Below are 13,619 nucleotides of genomic sequence, written 5' to 3'. Positions count from 1 at the left end.
TAGGAGGTTAAATCTATTTGCTGTTTAGATGCTCACGACTACTTTTGGTAATCCACCTCCGGGATGTAATGTAGACGGCCTCCATGTGTTGCATCCTGGGTAACACCAAATAGTCTATAGCAAAGATGGCAGTGAACTTCTCCTCTAGGGATACGCAACCAAAAAAGCAAGAAGGATTTATTTCATTCTACCAGACAAATAGAATGCTCACTTCAGATTTGCCAACTCAATATTGAAGGCTTGGGTACAGCAAAAAGTGAATTTCTGTCTTGAATAACTAGAATATTCACTGAGTAGTTTAATAGCATTTTGGAATTGCAACCTACAAATTCAAGGATTCAGATCCTTGAATTTTTAGGTTACAATTACATCCTAAATATGGAATTGCAACCTATGTAAAAGAAGATATTGAGCATTATAAATTCATGTAACTAACAACAGAATATTTTCAGCAACTATCCAAATAGCTAAACACCATAGTCATCAACATCTATAAACTCCCGAATGCAACTTTGCCTGATCTCCTCTAACCAATCTACAACATCCATGTGTGATACTGGGAGATTTCAATAGCCATCATATACGATGCTAAAGATACCTGTATCTTTTTTTCAGCTAGATGGCATTAGAGGATACACTCCAGATCTTTGCTTTGTAACCAAGGATCATCATCAAAGTCTTAGCTGATGATGAATAGAAAAGTTCCTGGGCCTTTCCCAAGTAGTTAACACAGACCAATCGGATATACTCTAGGAATTCATATACCATTTACATTGTCTGTCCCAAATCCTAGATGGAACTTCAATAAGGCAAACTGGAAGAACTTTGCTGAACAAGTAGATGCCAATATTCGGTGGATAAAACCTATACCTAGTAATTACAGCAGATTTATAAGAGTGATTAAAAGAGGCGCACAGAGAAACTAATCCTGAGGTTACAGGAAAGAATATGTATGGAGTTGGAATAGTGACAGCAACAACCTCTATCCTGAATGTCTAGTCTTCTTTTAAGACCAGACAGTAGCTAAGGATCTCCTGCACTCCTAAGATAACACAAGAAGAAAGAAATGGATTGAGACAGTTGAAAATATCAATTTTAAACATTCAAGTAGACAAGTATGGTCATTGTTGTGGAGGATGAATCCTAGTGCAACAGCAGCCAAGAGACAGCAATCTATTTATGTCAAAGAGAAGGCAAAACATATAATTGTCGTCACCAGTCTGTAAAAGACCTCAATATGCAACTGTTGAAATTGAAGACATCCTTAACCCAGCGTTAGTAAGGTGGCAGTGTCACAGTTACTTCTTTCTATATCTTTGGGGTCTGTGACATCCTAACGGTGGGTTAAAAACCAAACCCTACCCTTTCTAGAATGTTTACCATTGAAGAGGTAAACAAGGCTATCAAAATACTGAAAAATCGAAATGCTCTGAACAAGATGGAATTTTTCCAGAATTTCTTAAAAATTGTGGCAAGATTGTCTTAAAATGGTTAACTAATTAATACAATTAATGCACTCCTGATTAGTGAGTTTTTGATTAGCGAGTCATTTTTTTTCAATACCCAAATTCAATTAGTGCACCTATATACATCTTAAAAATAAATGTTACAGATTTTAAAAATTTTCGATCAATACATTTTTATCGCTAACTATTTTAAAAAATCACTCACCAGGATGAAATAATTTAGTTACCGATTTGAAACATTTTACAACGTTATTTTTTAATAGCATATTACACCATTTCCATGTACACTATGTTCCAAATTTACCACCAAAATGTATGTCATCTGCTTTACACAGCATTTTGCTGATCATATCTCGTGCAATTGTTTTCCTCACTTTTTTATTTTAAATTATTTTCCTAACCTTTAATCATGAGTATCTCCATGGAGACAGCGTTATAATAATAATAATAATAATAATAATAATAATAAATTAAGTACAAAAGTAGTGAAAGATGTCTACTTTAAATTCCAATAAATCTTTTTTTGTAAGTATATTTTTGTTTATCTGATGGCCCATCAAAACTTACTTTCTGGATGTCCCTCATATATATTTATGATCTCCCTCAAACCAGTTCAAGGAAATTTGCTTATGCAGATGACCTTGCAATAAGCAAGGTCGTCTGCATCTGCACAAAAAGCATCCAAGTTAGTGAAACTTTTTGGCATAATTTATCATTAAATTCATTATTCCATAAAAAAAACTAGTGTAATCTTATTCTAAGATAACAGATTGATTTGGAGGAAAATTGTTGATAGGAAGTTAGTAATAATGAAATCTCTTCATGTAGTACTATCATAATATCCTGTACATCCCATAATGGTGCATATAAGGAATTTGATAATGATGAGGTATTATCTAGTATGTTTACAAATCTTCTCAAGCATATTTGAAGAGATTTGAAGTAATATTCTGGAAGAGAACCTTGGGAATAGTCACAAAGATCAGATTTTAACTTTAAAACAAATGGTCAAGCAATGACAGGAATATAATTAATAACTGTATATAACTGTTGTAGATCTAAAAAAAAGTTATAAAAAAGAAACCAAGAAACAGTTGTTTCAAATATTCCAACTATATTTGGAATATAATTTTGTTCATCTTATATAAACCATATTATGAAGACAGGCAGCATTAAACCTGATATCAAAACTGAATATATTTGACTCAGCTCTTTACATTATGCAGATGATGTTATAATTGATTTATGATGGATGTGAGTATGCAAGTATAAGTTCAGGTAACTAGTGGTTTACCTCAGGGATCAGTTCTGGGGCCATTATGATGTAATCTTTATATTAGTCACACTGGGAAAGATTTGACAGAAGACATAGAACTATTTGCTGACGATGTAAAGATAGGCAAGGAAATCAGGAATGCAACTGACATGTTGTATTTGCAGAATGCTTTGAATAAAGTGGAACTGTGGGAATGTGAAAATGGCTATCAGTTCAATATTAATAAATGTGGTCATGCAATTTGGTGTAGTGGCATATTATGTTATAAGGATTTTGCTAGTAGAAAATGATCAAACTGGGGCTCTTGCAATTTTAGTAGATTGAAAATTGAAGTTCAGATGCTTACAACAAAAATGAATAAAATTATTCAGAAGATAGCTGCAAATCCATAACGTATATTGTCATTAAGAATAAGAAAGTCATCTGCTTCTTTACAAGGCATGGATACAACCTCATTTGGACTATAGTGTGAAGTTGCAGTCTCAATGATTCTGGTGATCGAGTACAGTGGAGCAGATGCAAAGGATGTCAGAAATGCAGATTGTAGATTATGAACAGAGATTGAGAATTTGTGGCAGACAGGAGAAAGAGGAATGCTATGATAGAAATCAACTCTCAAAAGGATAGTATGGAATACCAGTATGGAATTTTCAATTTTATGAAGTGGAATACAGATGGTATCAGGCATGAGAAGATGAGGGGACATCCATGAAGTTGAGAATGAATGCATTCAAGAAAGAGGTGAGAGCTAATCACAAATATTAGAAAGGAACTTTTCAATGATAGCATTCAAGAACAGATGAGAATAATTAATCTAAGGTTCTATGGTCACTTAAATGGAACATAAAATAGGAAAGAATAGCAAAACAGATGTTTAACACCATGAAAGAAAAAACATCCAATAAGAGACCTAGATGCAATTTTAATGATATAACTATGTGGATGAATATAAACAATAGATCTCAAAATATCAGAGAGGGCCGACGTAGTATATGGAGGAATGCAGGTGAATATGGAGGAAAACTGTCTACTGGAAGTCAGCAATGCTGCAAATTTAATCATGTGGTACTATTACAGTGTTCTGTATCCACTTTGAGAGTAGATATCACAATGATGGCAATGCTGATGATAATATAAAAGATGTAAAAATACAAGTTGAACTAAATAAGTTAGCAGAGGATAATCTAACACTGTTAAGACTTAGGGTTTATCTTTATTAATGATTACCATGAAAAACAATTTTTAATTATTTGTAATACATTTTTCGCATCTAAGTCACCGTGGATATTACTACTCTTTCAGTGTTACTAAATAGTGCAGTACTCATTACAGGTATCCCTCGATTAATGCAGTTAATTAATCCCTCGATGTTACCACGTATATCAAAATCACATTAATCAAATCTAATAATCAATGGTAAAAATTACAATTCGCCCATGATCGATTACTGTATTAATAATTCGTTTTATATGGTACTCTTTTATGAAAGATAAAAAATGAATGCAAAGTAAGTTTAATAAATACTTGTACCTACATTATTTACTGCAATTTTTTTTTTTTTAATCAAAAGAAGTTATCAAGAGTGATTTGAACAATTTTAGGTTTTTTTCTTATCAGCATAAATTCTACAATAACAAGCAAAATGGCTCTCCAGACCTCAGCAAACAAGCAATAAAACATAAAGAAAAAACACTGGAAATATAATACATGATGGTACAAATTAAGTAGCTATTGAATCCAAATAGCCAAATATAGAAATCACAAGAGTTTCGTGCCAAATATATAGAAATTAAAAATTTTGGCAGATGCAAGCATAAGCAACCTTATGGGCAACTCGTAGTAAAGGTAGAGTAAGCTCCAGATCACTTTCCTTAGTATTTTCCATAATGTAAAGCACATCTCCTAGAGGACATGTATGATAAATAAGCCTTTGGCTCTCTATTTCAGTAATACATGATGGTTTATTTATTTTCAGTTACAATCTAGAAATATTGAACGAACAAAAAAAAAAAAAAAACCATAATATACTGACATCGGAGGTCGCAGTATCTCTCAGATACAATTTATTGTCAAATATCACAAACCTTTACATAACATGTGTTAAACCAAACTGACAGCAGAAAACAGTGTGGAATATCACTCATAACATATGAATGCACAGCTACTCATGACCTCCAAGCTATACACTGAACTGTGTAAAACTATTTATATTAAACATTTTGCATGTATCTGTCAGATTAGCTGCAAACTCCGCAGGGTTAAAGGCACGTTAATCAAACTCTTGCTGCAATTCATTTTGGTGCGTTAATTAAATCCCATGTTAAGCAAAACCGCATTAAGCAAGGGATACCTGTATATTACATTTATTAATGATAAATTTAAACACATAGATATTATATATTATTTGTTACTACTTAGAGCGTGCTGTCTATAAGAGCAGGCTATAATTAATTTTATACAAATTAACTTGGAATCTTTTGTTTCCAATAAAGTATTTATTATATTACCTCTCTGAACCAGTTGAGACAAAAAAAGTGTGCAGAACAGATTCTCTGTTTTTCTTCTGTTGATAAAATTGAAAATTTGCTGAAATATGTAGGATGCGGCATGTAAACAAAGCAGCCAAGCAGTGCATCAATGCCTTCTAAGTTACCAGCCTGCTGGGAATGCTCACAAATGCGCAAAAGGCGAAAGGTTGGAGCTAATGCTATTGGAGATACATACCTAAAATGTTAGAATCATAAAAACAATCAAGCACAAAAATTGATTTAGAAACTGAAAATATCAATGCAAGAAAACTGATTTGATTATTATTATTAAACACTAAGTTAAGTGATAGAACAACAACAACAAAAAAAAAAAAACAATTACTCACACCGCTTTATAGACATTAAACACCCTTAAAAATTCTTCTACAACAAAACTTAATTTTTTTGAAATAACTGGTCACTATTGTAATAAAACACTAATAGAACTGCAAACTGGCATCCTCAACCACAACTGTCTTCCTTAACTTTCCAAACCACACCCTGCACAATCCTACAACAGAGAAATGCAAATCTTAAATCCTGCTTTAAGATCTGGGTCAAGATTTACTTGCCTTACTGCATAACTCAGTTGCATTCATTTGCTATCTCAATTCTCTACAAATTTTAATAATCATAATTTCATTAATTGTCTCTGCAGATTGAATACCTACAGTTCAAATACACAAACAGAGAGAGTGATGTTATCTTTTTTGTGGACTTCATGATTCACAATTCAGACTACCTTCCCTTCAATACCCACTCATTAAACTGTAAGAGATGCAGATATATTTTCTATCATGAACAATCTTTCACAAATTGTTCATTTGCTCACCTGAATACCTAAATAACCTCCACTATAGAGATCCTTGAACATCTATTCATAACTAGTTTCCTTCTCTCTCTCACACACACACACACACACACACACACACACACACACACACACAAATCCAGTGTTAATTTAACCCTTCAATTATCAGCATGGCAGTTCGGATAATTGAAGTACTGGGACATCCTGCTCTACAGAGAAGTTAGTTGACATTAGCACATCAGCTAATTGTAGTGTTGTCATTGGTTTTAAGGTTAGATATATATAGTAGAACATCAGGAATTCGAAAGTGATAATATCATATATAAATAAACCACATATGAAAGATCCCAAGACATATGCACAGTGCATTGTATGGACTAGATGAAAAAAAAAAACAAGGAATATGTTAACACGTTTTTTTTTTGAATAGATGAAGGTTGCAATCTTTGGGGAAGGCTGTTCTCAAGGATAGAGAAGAAAGCGGTAGAAACATTTTAACATATTCCTTCTTCTCCTCTTCTACATAGAGGAAGTTCCATTATTACATTTTGGAAGAAAGTGAAGGAGTAATGGTTGCCAGTACAGAGCAGTGGCTATGAAAATATCTGCAGGAAAGGCATGAAAGCAAAAAATGAATATATGAGATGGATACTAGAGTTGAATCTATGTGTGTGTGTGTGTGTGTGCGAGAGAGAGAGAGAATCAATTAGTTCAGTGTTTCTCAACCTGTGGTCCACAGGCAGACTTAAATTAATTAAATAAATATTTTTTTTAAATTATCCAAACAAAACAAATTAAAATTGAATAAGTAAAAATGATTGAAATCAAATGGAGCCTTAAAAAAAACCCAACAAATAGCGTCAGAATGTTCAAAGGCAGAAGCAAGAAAGCTATATTGTTTTCTACTTCATCCCTATTTTATTATTCATCATTCTGCCGCTAAATTTATAGCTGTGGAATGACGAATAATAAAAGAGGGGTAAAGTGAAAAACAATATAGTTTTATTGCTTCCGCCTTCCCTTGCTGTTTTGTCAGATTTGAAGTGAACATGTTCAACCAATTGCTTGTTGTGTATTGATTTTTATTATTGAAGGTTTCCTTCAACCAAGGCTCAGTATATCTTCAGAAATGCTAAGTAATACTTGAACAAAGTGTGTCGTGAGTTAACCCCAGTATTTATATATTTTTCGGAAATGTTTTTTTAATAATGGAAAAGTGGCTTAGAACTAGGACTTTGAAAAGAAGAGCAAATGAATGCTAACCCTAATTGTAATACATGTGTTGTAATGGCCAGTAAATCTGATACTATTCAAGTAGAAGAAACAAGCAGTTCAAAGAAAAAATACAGTAGGAAATATAACAGTTCATATTTGGAATTCGGGTTTACTTGGTGTGGAAATGAAAGTGAACAGAAACCTCAACATGTTTTGTGTTATGAAGTGTTGTCAAACGAGTGCATGAAACCTGCGAAACTCCAACGACATTTAGAAACTAAACATTGTGATGTGAAAAATAAGCCAATTGAATTTTTTCAGTGATGTTTATGGACATTAAATCATGGGAAAGATATAATTTCAGCCATGGGTTCCATTAATAGCAAAGCACTGGAAGCATCCTATCTCTTAAGTTTGCGCATAGCAAAAACAGGGAAACCTCATTCTGCAGGAAAGCTGGAAAATTTACTACTTCCAGCTATAAAAGATGTGGTAAAAACTATGTTTGGCAACAAGTTACTAAAAGATGTTGATTTCATTCCTCTTTCAAATGACACTGTCGGTCGCACAGAATTAATGATATGGCAGGTGACATAGAATCTCAGTTAATCGAAAGAGTTAAGAGCCCGTATTATGCATTACAAATAGACGAAACTACTGATGTTACAAATGATGCGCAGTTAATATGCTACGTAAGATATGCATATGATAACAACATTCATGATGATATTCTGTTTGTAGAACTTTGTCATCCCGAACAACTGGAAAGTAATATTTCACACTCTCAATAATTACATAATACACAAAGGGATCCAGTGGTAAAAATGTATAGGCTTCTGTTCGGATGGAGCTCGAGCTCTTACAGGCAGGCATAGTGAGGTTGTTTCTAAGGTCAAAGTAGCAGCTCCGGATATGAATTGGATGCATTGTTTCATACATAGGGAAGCGTTAGCCTCCAAAGGAATGCCACCAGAATTTAAAACTGTGCTATACAATGCTGTCATGTTATTTACTGAAAATAACCATTAAATAACAGGTTATTTTCAGTACTTACTCTGTGATGAAATGGGCAATGAATATACACAACTTTTGCTTCATTCTGAAATTTGCTGGCTTTCCAGGAGCAAAGTACTAGCAAGGTTATTTCAATTAAGGAATGAAGTTTTATTATTTGTAAATGAACGTAATTCTGATTTTGCATCACTCCTTGTTGACGAAGCATGGGTATCAACACTATCCTATCTATCAAAAACTTTTCAAAATTAAATGAACTAAATCTCCCCCTTCAGGGAAATTTTTTAACTGTTCTTGATGCCTACATCAAAATAAAAGCATTCGAGAAAAAAACTGGTTTTATGAATTAATCATGTAAAAGACAGACAATTTGCACCTTTTCTAACATTGGAATCCTTTTTAGTGGAAAATAATATTTTTGTTCATTCTAAGTTTGTAGAAAGGGTTTGTGACCACCTCAAAAATCTGAAACGGAATTTTGAAACATATTTTTCGAATAACTTTTATAAGAAATTTCTGTGGGTTTGCAATCCATTTCAGGCTTGCAGTCATGAGAACGACTTTTCATTATCGAAAAAGGAACAGTTAATTGAACTTTCAAGTGACAGTGGGCGTAAAATGGAATTCCGTGATCTTGGTTTTGCTCGATTTTGGATCTCGTCTTCAGTGAGAAGTGAATTTCCGGAATTATCTGAAGCAGCATTGAAAATCGTCCTGCAGTTTTCTACAACCTATCTTTGTGAGAAAGGATTTTCATCACTCCTTCAAATAAAAACAAAATACAGAAATTGTCTTAGTGTGTATGTGTGCCAATCTTCGACTGAAGTTGACCAATATTGAGCCAGATATCCAGCAACTCTGCAAGGGCCGAGAAGCTCAACCATCACATTAAAAGTAAGTAGTAACATAATTATATCATCTTATTCATTTGTTTAATAAAAATTAAAAATCTGTTCAATGATGATACACTTTTAATTGTTTACTTCCAATTTAATTATGTTGTCATAGCTTTCAAAACATGCTTTTAGATTTATTATGTTATAAATGGCACAGTTTTTTCGAAATGTTGGTAATTCCTACATAGGTTTTTTAAAATAAATTACAAAAAGTCAAAACGACATATAGGGAAATAAATTAAAAACACTATGTTTATTTTTGAAGTAAAACTTTAATTCCAACATTCTAAAATATTATTTTTCTTGCTTTTCTGTTCGCAAAATCGTCGATCACATTGCCGAAGTCTATTTCATCACTCAGTTGCTGTTTTATAGACGGTAAGGCAAGATTTCATAAACGCCAAAAAAGGTGCTGCCAGGAGCCTACCCCCCCCTAGCTACGCCTCTGTAACTTAGTGGCCTGCAGAATTGTTTTAGGCATTTTACTGGTCCTTGGGTTTAGAAAGGTTGAGAAACTGAATTAGTTGGATTATCTCCTTCTGAATAGCATCAAGGATTACCATCCCCAAATGTGTGAACAGTATTCCATGGTTGGTCAGATATGAGATTTATAATGTGTTAGCAGTTCATGAAGTAAAAAGTAACTTGGAAATTTAAGCTGATTTTGGCAGCTCCAAAAGACATGGCTAAGACATACTTATGGCAGGAGGTTTTGGTCTATCTAAGAAGAGTAACCCAAGCATGTTTATATTAATGTTATTATTCTTATTAAGAATGTTATTATTCTTATAGAGAGCCTGTGTAGCTCAGTGCAGGTGGTGTTTGCACTCCTTCATGCTAAACCGCCCGAAGATAGATTTCGAGTTCAAGTCTAGTAGCTGACTAGAGGAACTTTTACTAGCCTATTTTTCGAATGGTTACCGAGTTAGTCAATCTCTGGCACGTGCAAAGTGGGTTTTTTCCTCCAGGAAACTCAGGTTTTTTGTCCCGTAAATTCAAGAAAATCAACCATAGAACCCACACTATTTTCAGACATTAAAAATATTGTGTTATGGTTAGGTACCACAAGATAGCGGCACTTGTTAGCTGTTTCTGTGGAAGCCATTTGCCAAATTCAGCTTCCGCAGGCTTTGTCTTCTTCTTCCTAAAGATGAAGTGTTCCTTGAAAGGGGAGTGCTTCAGCAACAATGAGTACATCTAATGCAGTGTGACACAGCAAGACAGCAAAGGAGGTTCCCATTCAGGACGTCCACTGTGCCTTCAAGCACCTGTACAACATATGTAAACATTGTGTAGAGATGGAGGGAGGTTATTTTGAATCTGTGTAGTTGACAATTCCAAATATAATTCTTTATTTTAATATAATAATTGTTGTCTCATTACTTAATGGGCACTCCATGGAGTCAAAAGACATCATGGGAGACCCACTCTATCCATTAACACAATACCTATCACACATCTTAAATCTATTCACTGTTGGGGTTGTCCCCAATACCTTAGACAATCCATTCTCCCCCCCCACACACACCACCCTCCAAGTAAACAACCTAGTCTGTACCCTTATCAGCCACACTCTTAAAACAATTCCAAGTGTGACTCCATGTTTTAACTTCTACTCCCAATGTACTAAAAAATTTCTTCTATGTCAATTTCATAGAATTCCTTTAGTAACTTACAAATTTCTATGATATTCTATTTCTTCTGCCTCTCAGTTGAACTGTACAACTCATACATCCTCAATCTATCCTCATAGCGAACATTCCACAGACCAGTCACCAGCTTGGTCACTCATCTCTGAATCCTCTCCACCACCACCCAATCCCCAAGAAATGCAGGTGGCCAAATCATAGCCTTATAAAGTCTTATTCTGTCAACTCTTGCAATTTGTCTTCTGAATTTCAAATTTCTATTCACCATCACCCTCAGATCCCAAGTCTCATTACATAATATTTTACTACACTGACAAGTGGTGGTGGTCCTAGGACAGAGCCCTGGGGCACTCCACTAGTCACCCTCATTCACCTTGATTCCACCATCTAATGTCTATCTGCCACCACCATCAATGTCACTTGCCTCACATCCATTTCCATTTGCTCCAATTTATGTAATAGTTTTCCATGCAGTATTCTGTCAAATAATAATACCATCATTTATACCTTTTTTAAATAATGAAACCTGTGGTGAGATCATAATTAAAAGAAACGCACGTATTAACCACAGTAAAAATTATTTACTTGTAAATATTTCATCCTAAGTATCTTAGGACATCATCAGTACAGTAGTTTAAACAATAATAAAATTTATGGCTTACTTAAGCTACACAAAACTAATGTTCCACTCAGACCTGTCATAGACTGTATCGGCAATCCAACTTGCAAGTTATCAAGATTCTTATCTAACCTTCTCCATCCTCACATAGGCCACTCAACCTCTTCAATCAAAAATTCTACAGAGTTTCACACAAAAATGAGACATTCAACTTTCAAAAACTGACTTGTTAATCAGCGTCGACATTGTCTTCCTCTTCACGAACATTCCCCATAAAGAAACAATAGAATTACTATCTCGAAAATTTCTATCTGATATAGTTGAATTGTTCAAGTTAGTTATTTCATCAGGTTACTTCACCTGGAAAGGTCAAATTTACAAACAAGAAGAGGGAACAGCAATGGGATTTCCTTTATCACCATACCTAACAAACTTGTTTCTAGAACACCTTGAGGAAAAAATATTCACTTTTGAACCCAAACCAAAAATTTGGTTAAGATATGTCGACGATGTATTTGCAGTCTGGGATCACTCCAAACATGAATTACAACTGTTTCTAAATAACATTAATCTTCTTCATCATCACATCAACTTTACGTTAGAAAAAGATCTCCACAGGGTATCTCCTTTTTGGATTTACACATTCAAAGAAAAGAAGACGGTTCCATCGCTACGTGTCTCTTTCGCAAACGTACATTCTCAGGTCGCAACATTCACAATTCTTCCGCTCATCATCCATCTCAGAAATCTGGCATTATTAAATCATTAGTTTCCAGAGCACACAAATTCTTCTCCACTAAAGAATCTCTAAACCAAGAATTAGAAGTAATCAAAAATACAGCCATCCTAAATGGATATAATCCTAAAACAACTCAAAAAAATTATCAGTCACTTTCCCACACATCAAACCAGACAAGAAGAAGTCCATAGGATTCCCATACCTTACATCAAAGGCATCTCCTAACGGCTTTCTAAAATTATGAAGAAATACAATTTTGCCACTACTTACAAACCTATCAATCAAATTTACAACTTGTTACATTCTCTTAAGGATAAATTGTTGCCTGGCGTTTATGAAATTCCATGCTCTTGCAAATTGTCTTACTTTGGACAGACAGGTAGGTCTGTTCAGAAACGCATTTCGGAACATGAAGACCACATTCATCTTTTTAAACTGCAAAAATCGGGCCTCTCTCTCTCAACACGGAATTGAAAATTCAAGCCATAGGATTCATTGGGAAAAGTCTAAACTTTTACATAGATCTTTATATAAAGATGAACGTTTATATAAAGAAAGTTCTAAAACCCTACTACACAGACCAAATTTAAACCGCAATGATGTTCTTGCTATTCCTAAAGTATGAGAAATTGTCATACAAAATTGTGTAAAATTATTATTATTAGTTTTTTTTTTTTTTTTTTTTTTTTTTTTTTTTTACATCTGTAACACGTTACACACGTTCAATGAGATTCTATTGTAATCATGTGCCCTAACTGCATGTTATTCCTATTATTGTTTAAACTACTGTACTGATGATGTCCTAAGATACTTAGGATGAAATATTTACAAGTAAATAATTTTCACTGTGGTTAATACGTGTGTTTCTTTTAATTATTTATACCCTTATATATCCTCGTGGAGGTATCCTTTATAACTCCATGAGGATATATTTCAATTAACAGTTGACAAGAATTTACATTTACAAAGATTAACAAAAAGAAAAGAAAAAGTGAATATCATAAGAAAAATGAAAAAAAAAATCATCGTAGTATTATTATATTATGATATTTCATTACTGATATTATCACAGTAAACATCTAGTTACTCATCTTAGAATAAGAATTTGGAAGAGTTTCATAAATCTCAGTTACTTCACAAAGATACAAAAACCTTACATTCATTATATGTAATGTTGTGAATACTTACCTAACTGATTCTCTAATAGGATATACTTGTTCCTGTGGTGTCTTTTCATCTTTTAGTATCAGCGGCATTAGATTTATAACAATTCCTTCAACTTCAGTATCATTATCTAATCCAAACTGCAGTTTCATTATGTCTGAACTAGATCAAATTTTTTAATATATGTTAAAATTCTAATACTAGCAAGTTTTAATTAAATAAGATACAATAATTTACATATT

The 13,619-nt window shown here is 33.6% G+C and overlaps 1 protein-coding gene across 5 annotated transcripts in view; it reads right to left on the bottom strand.

The window, feature by feature from the left end:
• The window catches only part of Fancd2 (Fanconi anemia complementation group D2), an 883,021-nt gene that overhangs the window by 444,964 nt on the left and 424,438 nt on the right, over positions 1 to 13,619 (bottom strand). For all 5 annotated transcript variants that reach the window (XM_090413132.1, XM_090413256.1, XM_090413216.1 and 2 more), the window contains 2 exons: positions 13,402 to 13,539; positions 5,250 to 5,466 (listed from right to left, as the gene is read on the bottom strand). In XM_090413132.1, coding sequence (XP_090269258.1) covers positions 5,250 to 5,466; positions 13,402 to 13,539 — 355 coding nt within the window. The remainder of the gene's footprint in view (positions 1 to 5,249; positions 5,467 to 13,401; positions 13,540 to 13,619) is intronic.

Source organism: Typopeltis vanoorti, chromosome 1 (assembly GCF_054136105.1).
Source record: "Typopeltis vanoorti isolate ZY-2024b chromosome 1, IOZ_Tvanoo_1.0, whole genome shotgun sequence".
In the NCBI taxonomy this organism is placed as follows: Eukaryota; Metazoa; Arthropoda; class Arachnida; order Uropygi; family Thelyphonidae; genus Typopeltis; species Typopeltis vanoorti.
The sequence above is the reverse complement of the archived record's forward strand: the minus strand, read 5'-3'. Positions and strand labels throughout refer to the sequence as shown.